Source organism: Pollicipes pollicipes, unplaced genomic scaffold, assembly GCF_011947565.3.
Source record: "Pollicipes pollicipes isolate AB1234 unplaced genomic scaffold, Ppol_2.1 Scaffold_4002;HRSCAF=4701_pilon_pilon_pilon, whole genome shotgun sequence".
NCBI classification, from domain to species: domain Eukaryota; kingdom Metazoa; phylum Arthropoda; class Thecostraca; order Pollicipedomorpha; family Pollicipedidae; genus Pollicipes; species Pollicipes pollicipes.
The window spans coordinates 27,182,262-27,199,655 of NW_023596420.1; the positions used below are offsets into that span (position 1 = coordinate 27,182,262).

At 54.0% G+C, this 17,394-nt stretch overlaps 1 protein-coding gene across 1 annotated transcript; it reads right to left on the reverse strand.

Moving 5' to 3' along the window:
• Positions 1 to 148: 148 nt before the first annotated feature.
• Positions 149 to 11,888, reverse strand: LOC119093270 (serine/threonine-protein phosphatase 2A 65 kDa regulatory subunit A alpha isoform-like). Its single transcript, XM_037216198.1, has 11 exons — positions 11,707 to 11,888; positions 10,512 to 10,703; positions 9,656 to 9,875; positions 8,773 to 8,933; positions 7,813 to 7,940; positions 7,079 to 7,292; positions 5,816 to 6,019; positions 2,968 to 3,288; positions 1,603 to 1,745; positions 1,063 to 1,154; positions 149 to 702 (listed from the first exon to the last, which is right to left on the reverse strand). Exons 1-11 carry the CDS (start codon positions 11,788 to 11,790, stop codon positions 692 to 694), a joined length of 1,770 nt encoding a protein of 589 aa, XP_037072093.1. The 5' UTR covers positions 11,791 to 11,888; the 3' UTR covers positions 149 to 691.
• Positions 11,889 to 17,394: the final 5,506 nt, after the last annotated feature.

A 17,394-nucleotide genomic window follows, 5' to 3' on the forward strand; every position in this document is an offset into this window, starting at 1 on the left:
AATGGGTGGCAGCGTGTGCGACACTTAACAAACGCGTGCTGTTCGCTACCTGGTGTCTCAAAGTGCAATGCTGTGCGGGCCGCTCGCTGCGCGGGCGTTCGGCACGGGGCATTGTTCAAAGCCACGCAGGCTAAATAAATACTCAGGCATTGACATACGGTTTATTTTGCAACTGCGATACACTCGATTAAGGACCAATGTTAAAATCACGACGGGATGCACGACGGATTGCCATAGAACGGCGAGTGCTGGCGCCTGCCCACTCACTCAAGCCCGACGTCGTTCTCGGTCTGCCCGGTCAGCCAGTCTCCTATCACCCGATCAGAACCCCCCCCCCCCCCCCCCCCTCTCCCTCCACCGATCACAGACACCTCACGGGCCCGTCCGGCCCTAGCATCCGGCATCGGCGTAACGAACAGCGGTCCGCGGTACCAGGCTGCTAAACACTAAGTTCTCCGACAGTTTGCGCACGTAAGCCACGTCCCGCCGCACGCAATCCACGACTTCGCCCCCACATAAGTCGCGCCCTGGGCGCGCTGCACACAGGACAAGCTCCACGCACGTGAACACGCATACACTGCCATCCGCCCGCACGCGCTCTGGCGGCGCCCCGCTTGAAGCGCCGCGCTGAGCCCGACCTGGCCGCGGCCAGGCGCTCCACCCCTCGCTCGGCGCCTGTCGGCCAGCCAGCCTATCCCAGCGCTGAAAATGAGAGGCGGGTCCTGCATAGAATGGGGAGTGACCACCGCACGGTTCGGACGACGCTAGACACTAGACGCTCCGCTGAGAGACGCCAACACGCGGCAGTTCTTCCAGGTCAGGGAGCCCACGCCTGGACCGGCCCTGCACCCCCCCCCCCCCTCCCTCTCGCAATTGCTCACCCAGACGTGCCCATTAGAGTTATTTCAGACGTGCCCATTAGACAGTTATCTGCCAAACAAGTCCTGCTGAGCGTTCATTCGCAAGATGGCCACGGACATCATTTATAAATGATCAGCGAATGCTCGCTCCTTCACACAAGCCAGGTGACTAGCTGTTTATGTGGTATTAGTTGTCGCTTACCCGCTATCGCCTCCGACGCGTAGAACTTGACGTCGAAGTCGGCGTCCGAGTTGAGTTTCTCCAGCACGGGCTTCACCTGCGCCTGCACCACGCTGCAAACAGAAGGGGCTCTGCGTCGGCGGCGTGGCTAGGCCGCATGTCACGAAACACTCGTTTGGGGCCGACCGCTGACAGTAGAGGTGCAGGACAAGACACCCGTGCCCCGAACGAAACGCCACGGCTCCGGGCAGCACGTGGTACACTGCAGAAGACGCGCCCGTTCAGGGTGAACAAGCAATGCCGTACTGCGACAAACCACGGACCCATGGCGGCAGTTACAAGGTGAACGGCAGCTTTGCGCACGTCCGTGCACATGGCTAACGGGTTCCGCACCAACAGGAGATGGTCGGCAGGCCGGCTGCACACACTGCGCCGGCCGCGCGCTCCTGCCGTACGTTTGTGACAAGCGCCAGCCGGCAGCGCTAGCCCCCCCCCCCCCCCCCCCCCCTCCGCTGGTCGCCATCCGGCAGCGTCAGGCGAGCAGCCTGCCCAGTGTCTCACCTCGACTCCAGGATAGGGCACATCTTCTGCAGTGTTTTGGCCACGTTAAACCTGACGTTGGCCACGTGGTCGCTCGCCATACCGAGGACAGTGGGCAGCATCAGTTTCACCGTCATCTCCGCACCGCAGGCCTCCGCCAGGACCTGACGACGCAGGTCAGGTCACAGTCAGGTCAGGTCAAGACACACGTCGCCAGGCGTCAGGCATGCAGCCGGCCACACCCAATCGACAGACCGCTCAGCTGCCATCACGCTACGTCAGGACGTTTCACGCTTGAATGCCTCCAATTTGAGGGAACGCGTCATTTCCGGGTGCCGTGTGGTGCAAAAAAAATGTTCCGGAAACGCCAGTTTCGATCTCACAGTTACTTCAATCCTCGCACTACTTCAATCCGCGCACTACCAGAGAAGGCTACACTGTATAGCCTTCTCTTTGGAGATGACAGAGAAGTGCGTGTCGTGTCGTCGATTCCTTTGCAATTGTTTGCTTGGTGTGTAGCGTTGGTGTTTTCAACTGAGTGTCAGTATACATCGTTTGGATGCGGTCAGGGCGCGGCAGCAGGCGGCGGCGGCAGCTCAGACCCGCTGCAAAACTCGTATGGCAGAGGAAAACGGCCTGGTGGAGGCTGAGCAATGTCACGTTTTTCGAAATCAATCCCGTATACACTACGCTGGCGCCTAAACCGGGCAGGCTGGGACCATGAAATTGATGTTTTCAAGTATCGTGTACATCACGTACACGCGCGGCGGATATTCATACATGCGGAGGGACATTCGGTAGCCACGGGCCGTAACGACGCGGGACCGAAAACAATTCAACGGAGGCAGCAAGATGTAATCGCACTGGTATCCATACGCCCCCTGGTCTGACAGCTGGTCTCACGCTGTGGCTGATGGGTAAACCGGCAGACTTAGCACGCTAACTTCACTTCGATTTCACTCGTCATTCCATAAGACGGTGTGTATGGAATGTATGGAATGTTTCTCAAAGGTAGCTTTGGATCACAGTCGGCTCCGGGCCATTTTTGCGCAAGACCTTAGGGCCACCTTCCGGTTTATCATGACATTTTAAGGGACCACTTCTGCCCCAAGGGTGCGAACGGACAATGGTTTAACGGGTTAATAGACAGCGTGTGTCTCATTTCGACCCTTATTTCTGTCACGCCAATCCAAACGATCACTCAACATGATGGGCAGATTTCAGGCAATCTACAAAGAGAGACGCAACGACTTTGAATCCACGTCACATATTTAACGTCGTAAAAGTGGTAAGTTGTGTCCTTTTACAACGGAGCGAAGAGAGGGCGTGTGGATACGGGCGCAGCAGCTAGCGCTGGCCGCGCTGGGCCCAGCGCGGCAGACTCACGTTGATGCAGAACAGGCAGGTCATGCGGTGCAGGTAGTTCTGGTCGCGCGCCATGGCCACCACCTTCGGTATGACCGCGTTCTGCGCCCAGTCGCAGCCGAACTTCTCCACCAGCTTCTTGAGGTTGACGGTGGCCGCCTCGCGGATGGCGAACACGTGATCCACCAGCCACGTCATGCACAGCTGGTTCAGCTTCTCGTCGAAGAACTCGACGCCCAGCTGGCCGGCCAGCAGCGGCATGTAGTTGATGATGGCCAGCCGGACGCGCCACTTGGTGTCCTCGGCCAGCTCCACGATGGCCGGCAGCAGGGACTGCGAGAGCTGGCGGCGACTGATACGTCAGACTCACGCCCAGCGACGGCGGGACACGTCAGACTCACACCCAACGGCGGTGGGACACATCAGACTCACAACCAGCGACGGTGGGACACGTCAGACTCACGCCCAGCGACGGCGGGACACGTCAGACGCACGCCCAGCAACGGCGGGACACCCCAGACCCACACCCAGCGACGGCGGGACACGTCAGACTCACGCCCAGCGACGGCGGGACACGTCGGACTCACGCCCAACGGCGGTGGGACACGTCAGACCCACACCCAACGGCGGTGGGACACGTCAGACTCACGCCCAGCGACGGCGGGACACGTCAGACTCACGCAGGGCGATGGCGGGACACGTCAGACCCACACCCAACGGAGGTGGGACACGTCAGACTCACGCCCAGCGACGGCGGGACACGTCAGACCCACACCCAGCGACGGCGGGACACGTCAGACTCACGCCCAACGGCGATGGGACAAGTCAGACTCACAACCAGCGACGGTGGGACATGTCAGACTCACGCCCAGCGACGGCGGGACACGTCAGACCCACACCCAGCGACGGTGGGACACGTCAGACGCACGCCCAGTGACGGCGGGACAGGTCAAACTCACACCCAGCGACGGCGGGATACGTCAGACCCACACCCAGCGACGGTGGGACACGTCAGACCCACACCCAGGGACGGCGGGACACGTCAGACTCACACCCAGCGACGGCGAGACACGTCAGACTCACGCCCAGCGACGGTGGACGTCAGACCCACACCTAGCGACGGCGGGACACCCCAGATCCACACCCAGGGACGGCGGGACACGTCAGACCCACACCCAGCGACGGTGGACACGTCAGACCCACGCCCAGCGACGGTGGACACGTCAGACCCACGCCCAGCGACGGTGGACACGTCAGACCCACGCCCAGCGACGGTGGACACGTCAGACCCACGCCCAGCGACGGTGGACACGTCAGACCCACGCCCAGCGACGGTGGACACGCCAGACCCACGCAGAAGCCGCGATATTAGATAGAGGCCCATGGGCTCTACTGACTTTGGCGATGGTGTAACCAGCCTGCTGATGAAAGTGCAAGTCAGTAGATATCGTCACTACAAGGTGACTGTAGCTTGTAACGGACAGAGGTCGTGGCTATCAAAGGCCAGCTGCGGTGCGTCATGTGTGTTCCTGTTGGTGAATGCGTGATGCATTGTTTGCATGGCGTTGAATGTGATGACCCATTGTTTCCCGATTTCTTGCATGCTGTGCAAGTCGTGTTAAAGGGACGTTTGTGTGCCCGCCGGGTCGTGTGAGGGTGCTGTGTATATTGTGGTATCGTCGGCAAAGAACATGTTGTAGTCAGCCTTATCGGCTGGATCGTTGAGATCCATAAAGGCGCGGAGAGGCCTCAAGACCGACTGCTGTGGGCACCCACCATGCATTGCCCTAGGTGTGCTTAAACCGTTGTCTGATTTGATCTATTTGCGGTCTGGAAGATATGATTCTATCCAATTTTGGAGAGTTTCTGACAAACGACAGTGGTTCTCGCATTTGAGTAGGAGGTCCCTATGCCATATCTTGTCACACAAAAATTAACTTATGTCCAAGTAGATGGCTGTTAAGTCATTACCTCGGTCCAAGGCTGCACAAAGATTGCTAATGAAATACATCAGCTGAATCTGTGTGCTATGCTTTGAGCTGCATCCACTTTAACCCATGGCATGCGACTAGCTTGTGGGATCAGGTCGTGAAACATTACTATTGAAAGACATACAGCGACAACTACCTGTACGACAATGGTTTAATTTTTGATATTTAAAATAAGTCAAAATGAATGAGAATTCAACCTCAAGCCACAATCCTTGATGCCTACACTCATATTGAAAATTGGCGTTTTCCCATGTCTCAATACTTATGATGTGTCGGAGTAGCCTTTGCGTGAAAAACAATGGATTTGAGTGGACGTTTGTAGCACACTTCTCCGCCTGATTTCGAGATTAATTCCTTCAATCCAGTAAGAGTGTAGTGTACTTAGAACCGGAACTAGAAGTAACTAAAAGCAGTGTAGTTAGCCCATGTCATGCACCCATTGGGCGCACGACCATTTATTTTCAGGCGACGTCTGAGCGAGACCTCTGCTCGCCTGTGACGTTCTGGCCTTTACTGGGTGTGCAGATGCTCTTTGTGTTGCTGGTTACCGTGGGTTAAATGAAGTGTTTGGGTCGCACCGACGGCTGTGGACATATAGCTCCCCGTTCTATGCGTGTTATGAATGATTGCTTAAGCATATACAGAAAACTCGCGAAAGCCCCAAAGCAATGAATATAATCGAACGATACCTCCAACAAATTGCACGTCGGTGTGAACTTACACACAAATTTGCGGATTTTGGACCATGTTTGCTACGCCAAGGCAATACAGGAATGCAAAACAACGCCAACGGATGATGCAGACGTACAACCCATGGCATGATCTACCACCTGTCCCAAGAGGCCTGTACGCTCTGTACCCCCGCCACACGCCCTGACCTGTTGTATTCCGATGACCTCGTTGACACAGTCCACGTTGGAGATGATGTTGAGCCGCACCTCCGGACACTCGTCCTTCAGCTGACTGAGGAAGAGCGGCAGCAGGTGCTCCACCGTGTTGTTCTTGCCCAGGATGGGCGACAGGCCCATGATGACGCCGGCCAGCGCCGACTTGACGTGTTGGTTGGAGTCCGACACTAGGTCCTGGAAGCCGGTGTCAGTGTCACCGACTCCGACCAGGTTCAGGTCCGCACCCAACTCAAACGGCGCGAAAACGGCACCAAGAACTACAGACGGCACGCGGCAGAGGCTGCACAGAGCCTAATTTATCGGAAAAACGCATGCCATCACTGGCAACGAGTCTGAGACACCATGGCGCGGGCTTGTCACATGTCAGTGGTAACCACAGCGGCCAGACGGCTGTTGCACCCACGTCAACCCCAGAGAAGGGCAAAGCCAACATGAGCCGGAGCGCCGTGGAGCGCACTCCCTGTCAGCCGGCAATCTCGCCGCGTGGCGGACCCCGTGTCAGCCGGCAGTCACGCCGCGGGGTGGACCCCGTGTCAGCCGGCAGTCACGCCGCGGGGTGGACCCCGTGTCAGCCGGCAGTCACGCCGCGGGGTGGACCCCGTGTCAGCCGGCAGTCGCGCTGCGAGGCGGACCCCGCGTTAGCCGGTAGTCACGCTGGGAGGCGACCCAGTGTCAGCCGGCAGTCGCGCTGCGAGGCGGACCCCGCGTTAGCCGGTAGTCACGCTGGGAGGCGACCCAGTGTCAGCCGGCAGTCGCGCTGCGAGGCGGACCCCGTGTCAGCCGGCAGTCACGCTGGGAGGCGACCCAGTGTCAGCCGGCAGTCGCGCTGCGAGGCGGACCCCGTGTCAGCCGGCGGTCGCGCTGCGAGGCGGACCCCGTGTCAGCCGGCAGTCACGCTGGGAGGCGACCCCGTGTCAGCCGGCAGTCGCGCTGCGAGGTGGACCCCGTGTCAGCCGGCAGTCGCACTGCGAGGCGGACCACGTGTCAGCCGGCAGTCACGCTGGGAGGCGACTCCGTGTCAGCCGGCAGTCGCGCTGCGAGGCGACTCCGTGTCAGCCGGCAGTCGCGCTGGGAGGCGACCACGTGTCAGCCGGCAGTTACGCTGGGAGGCGACTCCGTGTCAGCCGGCAGTCGCGCTGCGAGGCGGACCCCGTGTCAGCCGGCAGTCACGCTGGGAGGCGACCCCGTGTCAGCCGGCAGTCACACGCCACCAGAGCCGGGGCCGGCACCGACCTTGACGCAGGGCAGGATGTGCGTGACGATCTGCGTCTCGCGCGTAGCCGGGTCCAGGTTGAGGCAGAAGTCCTTGACCTTCTGGGCAGCGGCGGCGCGCACTTCGGCCTCGCAGTCCTTGAGCAGCGACTGGAAGGCCGGCACCAGATCGGCGGTGGTGATCTCCGGGCCCACGGCCGTCTGCAGCTCCGTGAAGTGGTCTGCCACCATGTACCTGAGACGGGAACACGCACCAGTGTCACACAACTGGCACACATCAACTCCAGCACACACACAGTCTTTCCTTTCCAGCTTTCGGCCCGTGCTGGACTCTGGAGCGTTGCCACCGTCCCCGGTTGATTTGAAGGCTTCACGAGCTGCCTCGGACTAGACTGGGATTGAAGGTTTCACGAGCTGCCTCGGACCAGATTGGGAATTCTGATTTAGAGATTCAGGGTTGGACTGCTGTTTCCCAACCAGGGCGGAGATTAAGATTTGGTATGTGCTTGCACGTATACAGTCAAGTAAAAGGGAAGATTTTCATAGTGACAATGGCGTCTCTTAGCCATTCAACGACAAGGGTCACATCAGTCGTGTTTGCCCATTAACTGAAACGAAAAATACTTGCCTCCCCATTTCCCTGACAGTGCAAACATTTAACAACCTGGCGCAGGCCGTGTGGCCTGGGCAGTCCGGAGCGGCGCAGCGCGGCTGCAGCCGCTGGCCGCTGGCCGCTGGAGGTGGCGGCGGCTCACCTGACCCGCCACGACTGGTCCTCGGAGCACTGGCGCAGGGTGGGCATCACCAGCTGCTCCACGTCCGCCTGTGTCAGCAGCGAGGCGATGCTGACGCACGCCTCCACCGCCAGCAGCCGCACAGAGTCCTGTGCCGCGTGAGAACGCAGCGGCGGTCAGCCAGAAGCAGTGGCATCAGAATCGGCCAGACGCTGATACTGACACTTGCCATGCATGAACCACACATTTGAAACTTTCACTTTGGTGATACATGTATAGAAATACTAGCCCCCATCACTGCTTGATAGACAATACAAACATAAATGTTGTGACATCCACTTAAGCAAAGGATCACTGCAAAGCACAACCACGAAAACTCACTAGGCGAACTACAAACGCGTATGTTCTTAGCACAGGGTGGCGCGACAACCTCTAGTATCACGATGGCACGCCGGTACCGACCCCCCTTGCTCTCGCTCTCGCTCTCTCGCGTCCCACATTTGTTGACTTGACACCTCGCCTGATGACGGGCTGAGAGGCGGATTGTCTTTACTAGAAGGCCCCACATGCCTTACTCAGAATCCACTCATATCTGACCCAGAGATCTCACATTTCTGATCCACAGCTCCAACCTGGCTGGCTTAAAGCGCTCACCTAGCTGGCTCAGGGGTCCAACTGGCTGGTTTAGAACGCCCACCTAGCTGGCTCAGAGGTCCTTCCTGGCTGGTTCATAGCTTCCATCTGGCTGGCTCAGGTCCCCCCTGGCTGGCTCAGAGGTCCCTCCTGGCTGGCTCAGAGGTCCCATCTGGCTGGCTCAGAGGTCCCATCTGGCTGGCTCAGAGGTCCTACCACGCCAGCTCAGAGATCCCATCTGGCTGGCTCAGGGGTCCCACCTGGCTGGCTCAAAGGTCCCACCTGAGGGCTCAAATTGGTCCACAAGTCTGACTCAGAGATCCCACTGGACTGGCTCGGAAGCCGCACCTGCTCGTCTCCGGCCAGGTCGGTGAACATGAGGATGATCTCGGACTTCAGGTGGTCGACGCCCACGGCCTTGGCGAACTCGCCCAGCTTGCTGGCGGCGGCGCGGCGTACCATCGGAGTGTCGTCCTGGCACAGGTTGCGGAAGTTCACCCGCAGCTCGGCTGCAGGGCATGTATACCGATTAAATGGTGGCCCAATCTCAGAGCCGGCCTCTGCGGGCGTCCCATGTTCACAGGCAATCTAGCACTGTAAGCACCAGCAAGAGACAATAACAGAATTTGGGCCACATGCATACAACGTGGAGGCCCTAATACCGAGGTTGGGTGGGTTAGACCAGCCCAATTCACGGAAGATTGAACGCCACAAAATGCTCCGCGCACGGACAGACACTGGGGCGTGGTTTCGTAACGTGAGTTCGGGGTTAAACAGAGAAAAAACGATGTGGCCTACCCCCGTTCCCACAAAAAAAAACAAATGAAAAGCTTTCTCCATGATGGCCTACAAGCTCGGGGGGGGGGGGTTGGAACCCATATTTTCACTGAACGAGAGAACTATATCCCTGGACAGATAGACAGGCAGACAAAGACAGACATCCATACATGCACAGACAGTCACAGACAAACAAATGTAAATATATATGCATACACACATACACACGCACACACACATATACCGCTAAAAAGCGACTACTCGTGCGTTGTCCCATTCCACGATTTAGGATAACGACGATAGACGGCGATAACGACAGCGTCGATTCGATCATTCCATGTTCAATGGTGACCACATAGTGACCACACTCCGCCGACTCGCGTGGGTTCAGCACCCCAGCGGTGTCCAGCGCGCTCCGCCCCAGCGCGGCCGATGGGCCACGGCGGCCGCCCACCTTTCAGCTTGTCGTTGACGCGCGGGTAGCAGACGGCAAACAGGCCGCAGCTGGAGGTGCGGGAGGTGAACCAGTCACCGGATGCCAGACGCTTGACCAGCGGAACGAAGTGCGCCTCTAGGTCGGACGTGTTGTGCTGATGAGAGATGGCGCGCAGCGACTCCACTGCCTTGTCACGCACCACCGTCTCTTCCACCTGCGCCAGCGACTCAAGTGCTGGCTGGAAGGATGGTCGGAGGCGGGTCACACCAACAGGCCAGGACGATGGTCACAGGCAGGTCACACCCATACTGGCTGGGACAATGGACAGACGCACGTACGCACGCACGCACGCACGCACGCAAGAAGTTAAGCAATTTTGCAATAATTTGGTGTAAATTTGCAAGGGTTCAGAGAAAGCTCACATCCCCTGCAAAACCTGGCTAGAGGACAGTTGTGAGCCCAGTGCTGAGAAGAAGCACCACATTGGAATAGCACAATGCTGCACCAACCTGCACATTCTGTGGCTTTTGCCAGAGACCAGTTGTAATGCAATCTGGACAAAAATTTCAGACAGCACAACTTTCCAGATGTGCATGAAGGGTTTTGAATTTGTATGGCACCAGCATCTTAAGAGATCAATGCTTTTAGTTGTGTTTCTGCCTGTACCCTTGAATAGTTCTCAAACATCACCATCAGATTGACACATTCATTTCATTACAGCACAAATCAAAACTGACAGCCAGATGACCACATTCCTTCCATTACAGCACAAATCCAAACTGACAGTCAGATGAGACATGCATTCAAAAACAGGACCAACTACAATTGAATGACACATGCAAAAGCTGACATACCAAAATGGCCAGACACTCACCAGGAGACAGTAGACATATTCTGGTCCACCCACAAGCTTGGTGAAGTTGCCCAGCTGTTCAGCCAGGGCCAAAAGCACCTCATCTTCATCATAGATGGTCTCAGTGAGGAATGGAATTAGCTCGTTCCTGGTGCGCTCCACTCCCAAAGCAAGTGCTATTGTTGACAGCTTCTTCACGGAGTTAAGCCGGAGCTGGTCACAACAAGAGAGGTCAGTGCATAAACTGCAAAAGCCCAGTGCCTTAACCATGTCTATGGTGAGAATACAGCAGTGCTGAAGTGGTAAAGATTTGAAGACTTCAAGGTTACTATATTTGAAGGATGAAAAGTCATAGTATAATGACAGGTATCTCCAGCTTCTGTACTGAGGCTTCACTCATCCAGAAATGGCTTACTGATAACCAGATAACTTCTCTTTATCACCATCATCCCTCATGGAAAGAGGCATGCTCTGGTGGGTACAGTGATGTGGTAAATGTGAATGCCCCATCTGCACAATCAGCCTTTTAATTATATTCTAAAAGCTTCAGAATGTTGAGAATGTACCTACAGTCACAACTTTTCACCATTCCTATGTAAGCATCACATGCTAAAAAATTCCCAGGAATGGTACTTTTTACTGTCAATATGAAGGTTTCACAGGCAATTTTACATGCTGAAGAAGAACCCTGCACACTTTACAGGGCATGGTCAAGATGGATAATCTTTTATTGACTGTGACTGTTGGCTGCATAATGAGCATGGCAGACAAAACTAGGGGATATTTTCTGGAACTGCACATGGATTATTCTGGATATAAATGAAGAATCTCCACACATAATTCTCAGACAACTTATCATTTGTTGTATACCTTTCTCCCTTTAAAACACACCAAAATCAGCCGTGGATATGCGCTAGCTGTATATATTGGCTGAAGTGAACACCATTCTGGAAAATTATATGGCATTCCAGATAATTATATGAGATAAGCTGATCGCCAACTATGCCAAAGGCTGAGGAAAGCCTGTACATTTTTTCAACAATGCCAAAATACCAATAATCATAGTTTCCAAGCAAACACTGAGAAAAAAAACATAACAGTACTGTATCATAACAATATTTAGAGACAAGACCACAACAACAAAAATTCTGCCCACTTGCCTGGAAAGTACCAAATAAGTTTTCACTGCCAAGAGATAAGCTAATATGACACCTACCTGCACGTCTTCATTACGAAGCTCGTCAATTAAAACTGCAATAGGATATAGCGATTCATCCCCCGCAGTTTCAGTTGCCGACATCCTTGCAATGGTTACTGCAGTTCGAAATAAATTTTCTTCCAACAAACGCCCCCAATTACAACCCCAAACATACAACCGCTGCGCAGTCACCGATAGGCGGCGAGTCACCTCAAATCTGACGCAGGGATCGCAATCGACAGGGATTGGACTAAACGAGGGAGGGACTAAATGACAGGCAAAACTTGTTGACAACCCAAAACTTCGAACACAGGAGTTATAGCTAAAAGAGTCATAGCTATGCGATGCCGCTTGACTGATTATTTACTATTTTTAGCCAGATCATTGCCTTGTATGAGGTAAAATTTCACCGAAAATGTAAAATTACTGCACAAATGAGCCTCCAGACAACCCCACCCCTCCCCAGTCTCAAGGTCCCATATGACAAATCACAACAAAACCTTTACAAGTCGATGTGCCGTGTCGACATTCCGCTCTTTCCAGAAAATATTGCCTTGGGTCAGGTCGCAGACCAGACAAAACGCCAGAAACAGACGCAACTCTCTCTGTTGACAACAACGAGTTGACAACTTGACAACTTGTTGACGTTAACAACTTCGAGTCGATGGGACCAATTGGGACAAAGCCTCTATGAATCGATGCATTATTGTCAACAACTAATCCTTTCCAGAAGATGGTGACCTTGGGTTACGAGCAAAGAAACAGGGGAACACTAGATGACAGCTCCAGGGGTCCATATGGCGGTCTGTCGGGCGGCGGCTCAGCGGGCGCATCTGACGTTCTGTCGGACACATGACGGTTTCGCGTCGTGGCGCCTTTGACGGTTGCGCGGCGGCGGCTCCACGCTGTCTGACAGCTCCGCGGTTACCTGGGGTCGTTTGAAGGTTAAGTGGGTGTTGGCTCTCAACATTTCCGGGCAGTCACCAGCCATGGTCCCTCGGTGACAGGCGCGGCCAGCCCCCGCGGGCGGCCGGAGCCGTCCCGAGCGGCACTGCCTTGAAGGGATGACCCGTCCCCATGGACTGCCGGACCTGTTCCGAGTGGCGCTGCCTCAAACGCGCGGCCCGCCCTTATGGATAGCCGGAGCCGCATGTCCGTGAAGTTAGTGATTTATTCGGCGATTTATTCAGCGACGAGTTCCGATTTCTTTGAAAAGAGGCCTCAAGCTCAATTACGATACGAGAATATCGAAAATGACCTCTATTTTGCAAAAATCACGTGACCTTCGAGATCAAAAGCTGGGTCAAAGGATGGTTAACTCGATATCACTCAAAAGCTACCGGCCGATTTGTAAACTGCAAGCATCAAAATATTCACAACCGCAAGAGCTAGCGCCCGCCAAAAAGTTATGACCTCTCAAGGTCATCTTCCATGGTCAAACGCGGGCTCAAAGGACGGAGAACTCTATATCACCCCAAAATTACCCCCGATTGTAAACTTGCAAACATTATTATATTCATCACGGAAAGAACTAGCGCTCGTTAAAAAGTCCTAACCTCTCAAAGTCATCCTTCAAACTCAAACGCGGGCTAAAAAAACGGGAACTAGTTTGATGGACGCTAGTTCTTCCTGTGGTGTATGTTTTGGTGTTTGCAAGTTTAAAATCAGCTGGCAATTTTTGGGTCATGTGAATTCCCCCGTCCTTTGAGCCCGCGTTTGGCCTTGAAGGGTGGCCTTGACAATTCAGGGTTTTTAACGGACGCTATTTCTTTCTGTGGTGATTTTTCTGATGTTTTGCAAGGGGAGCCATCAAAAAGTCCAGGATCGCAGCGTCCAGTGTTCATATCGTCCAGGATCGCAGCATCCAGTGTTCATAACGTCCAAAAAAACGTCCAATTGCATGCCCATTGGGGGCGTTCATAAGGTCCAGGGACGCGAAGTCCAGAGTCGTAAAGTGCAGTGTTCAAAACGTCCAGTATCCGTGACAATCAGTCTAGTTTGGATTCCTGCCACTAGATAACACTGCAGAAACATCTTTGAGTCCTGCCGCTATTTCCCTCTTTTGTCAACAGATGGCACAGTCAACCTGGCATTCCACTGATAATCACGTAATGCGTGCAGTCAAGCATGGTTAATATAAATTACCTAGACGCCTGGCAGCCGTGTCCGGCCTGGGTGCGACCGCGCCCAGGGGCTTACCGGCGGACTGGGCGCAGATGCGCCGAGCGGCGGCGCGGCCGGAGACATGGCGGGCGGCGCGGGTTCGGCAGGAACCGCTGCGCCCACGGGGTAAGCGGGCTCTCCCACCCCGCCGCTGCTGCCTGGGCCCCATTTCTCAGGGTACACTCGGTTGCTCAGGGGTCCTTCATATAGGTATCAGGTTCTCTCCACTTGCCTGGAGGACCCCGTGCTGTTGCTGGGGCCACATATATGGTAACGCTCCGAGGCACTCGATGCTCAGGGGCCCTCTTCATTGACCTATGGGTCTTTCTCTTTTTGAGCTTATTTGCTGAAGACCTCTCACTTGTCAGAGGTCTCTCTGCTTACCTGCCCGGGCACTTTTGATCACACAGGGGTGTTAATTCATGTACACTGATCTTCGGCTAGTGCCCTTTGTCCAGGGGATCCTGTACACCGGCCGGACCCTATATGTTAGCCTGCCGGGATGCTCCCAATCGTTCAAGGGTCCCACCATATTGGTGTTAGGTTCTTCTCGCTTGTTATGAGAACCCTTCGCTGCTCATTGGAGCCTCTTTGCTGGCCTGCCACGGTAGTTTCGATTGCTCAGGTGCCGTACTTATTGGTCGCGGGTTTTTCCATATTATAGGAGGGCCTGCCCTGCGCCATTGACGGGACCTAAAGCTTAATCATTTTTATTGGGGCTTTACTTCTTACCGACTTATGGCTGAATTTGCGGCCGTGGCGACTACGCCGATGAATTCGTTATTGTCATTGCCGAGCATAATTTCACACGCCGACGTCGTGCATCTTATTTCCATTGTTTATTGAATTTGTGACGATTTTTATACCTGTACGTTACGTTTTAATATATTTTTTACGGATAGGATATCCTGTATTCCCTTGCAACAGACAAAGCAAAAACTCTGTATTGGTCCTCAGCCATTAGCTGATCTCATCAACTACCCGGCTAGCCTTGTATAAGCTAGGAATTAAGCTCGTGCTTGATTTTGATGGTATTTAGCAGCCAAGTTAAGTGTATGCCGCCATGTTTTCTCCGAAATAGTTAGTCTTAAAATGACAGAATCCACCATGATCCGACGAAGATGAGCAAGCTCCTTGTATTTGCGTTCAAAGCACGCCTAGTGTTCTAGGGCTGTGCGCAGCAAGCTAGGTTCCCGTATACGAACTGCATACATAACACTTTAAATAAGAGTATAGAACACGAGCATGCAAACCAATACTAAACTTTTCACTGGACAGCACTCACTGCCGTTTTGACTTGGCAACAGCAAACAATTATTTAGCCGCGCAGAAGACATCATTAGCAGCACATACTGTGGATAACAGAATCAACACAGCAAATCACAACACCGCATGCCAACCACCCAGTACCCGCGCCATTCATCAGTGTCTTGTTTCTTGTCGGAGTGATTTACTTGTGATGCTGCCCCGGAGAGATAATTCGATAGTTTGATTCAGTTCTTTGTTTAGAAGTTGTTTGTGGTCATGCATGATTAATGCATTCAGAATGTTGAGTTTCATTGTTTTGTGTGTAGATGATAAAATTGCAGTGTTTTGTGTAAGCGCTCGGTACGCGAGGAGAGTATTGTGGTCGGGCTGTACGTGATTCCTTGGTGACTCCTACGTTAGGTGCTCTGTGAGGGATCGGGACAAAAATGTTGTAGTTACACCATTGTAACATACGGAACCTGGCAGCAACACCTGGCAGCGGTCAATACAAGGGTGAAAATGACCACGCATCGAAATCGGTACTTTCCAACGCTTTATGAAGTCAGTGGACGTGCGTTTAAAAGGTGTCCCCTTGCCTGATGTTTCACTAGTGCAATTTTTAAATTGGTAGTCGGGACGGATTACGGGAAGGCGCAATGGGAAGGCGCAATGACGTAATCTCTTTTGCTCGTAATCCTGCAACTGCTGAGCCCGTTCAGAGAATCAACTTGTCAGCCAACTAAATTGCATTGGTAACACATTCTGGCCAGCAGCTGAAGGCATTACGTCCCATCCTGGGGTCCCCAGCGGCTTTCAGTCTAGTGATAGCCCACAGAACCGTACGGAGACCCTCAGAAGGATGCATCACGACCGGTCCCCTCCTTGATGCGGCTGGCCCTCTAACTGAGACATCCAGCAACGGATCGGCGCAGGACCCTTGCTGATGCAAACGGACAATTTACTGGCACAGGAAGTCCAATAATTGGCATCGAGACACTAATTCGCTTTATCGGTCCCTGGTTGAAATGGTGCAGAGGATCCTTCGTCCGGTTCTGGTGTCCATGGCTGGCACAGACCTCTCCACTGTCTCATTGTTCATGAGAATCCCCTTTTGTCATTTCTCATGAATCCTTTCATTGTCAGGAGGGTCCAGACCAGCACAATGGGCTATTTGGCATACGGGGCCCATCATCGTCCCTGTTCAGCAAATGTGCTCCTGGTTGGGCTCATTGCCGACACATGGTCTCTTGCTAGAGACTGTGGTCACTGACCAGCAATATGGGTCCTTCATTGTTTCAGGTGTGCCGACGAATGTAGGATGACTTCTAATTGGCATTTGGAGATCTTGGCCTTGTCTCTGCTCGGGAAATAACCGCTACGCCCCAGAATAGCACGGAACGGACTGTTCGATGCGGCTGTTCTCAGTCAGTTGCTTCAAATAGAGACACAGTCGCACGGGTCTCCGATCAGTGCTAGAGCTACTCTTACATTTTAGGGTCCGCCTTCAGGCTGTGATCCCCCCCCCCCCCGCCATACGACCTCTGGCCTGCCTTTCGGACCCTTTAATCAGACTCTTGATCGTCGGCCCCAAGGGGCCAAAAAAGGACCTTCGGAACCGATGGGTCCCTTGCAGCCTAAGGGGAAGGTAGGGGGAGTCGTGCCTAATTCGGTTCCTCGCGAAAATAACGCTTAGGGGCCATTTTAAGTGCCCTTGGAATCTCGCATCGCCTTGAAATGGATGTTTGGACCGATTGTGATGTTCCAATTTAAATTGGGGCTCATAAAAATAAATATTATGATGCCCTGCAATCAAGGTTCTTGCTGCCTTTTCACCGAAGGAGCCAAACCAGGATATCAAAAGTGTAAGGCAGGGCAATTGTGGTGCCCCTGTATTTCGGTGCCCCTTGAAAGGGATGTTTTGGACTACCTTCACTTGTTTTTTTCAATCACCCACTTGCATTTGGTGTCTCAAGGAAATAAATGCAATAGTGGTCCGAAAGAAAGGTGTCGCTTGGCCAAATGGGCCGATGCAGGATTTCGTTAATGGAGAGGCACGGGCATTGTGATGACGCGCCGTAAAGCCCCGGTGACAGCAGAGGCTATTGGTGCCTGTTTCCCTGAACGGGGTGCCCCTTCCCTGAACGGTTCGATTCAGAATTTGTCCAAAGTGAAAGGCACACCGATTGCAATGCCGCTGAATTTTGGTGCCCTTTTAAATTATGGTTTTGGACTTTGTAAATGACCCGCTTTGACTTAGTACCCCTTGGCAATCAAGATGATGTCGCCCCGCAAGGA

Coding starts and splice junctions, on each gene's coding strand:
- LOC119093270 (XM_037216198.1), bottom strand. CDS start 11,790: ATGTCGGCAACTGAAACTGCGGGGGATGAATCGCTATATCCTATTGCA. Junction 9,876..10,511: donor AATATGTCTACTGTCTCCTG/GTGAGTGTCTGG, acceptor CCATCCTTCCAG/CCAGCACTTGAGTCGCTGGC. Junction 1,155..1,602: donor TGCCCTATCCTGGAGTCGAG/GTGAGACACTGG, acceptor TTCTGTTTGCAG/CGTGGTGCAGGCGCAGGTGA.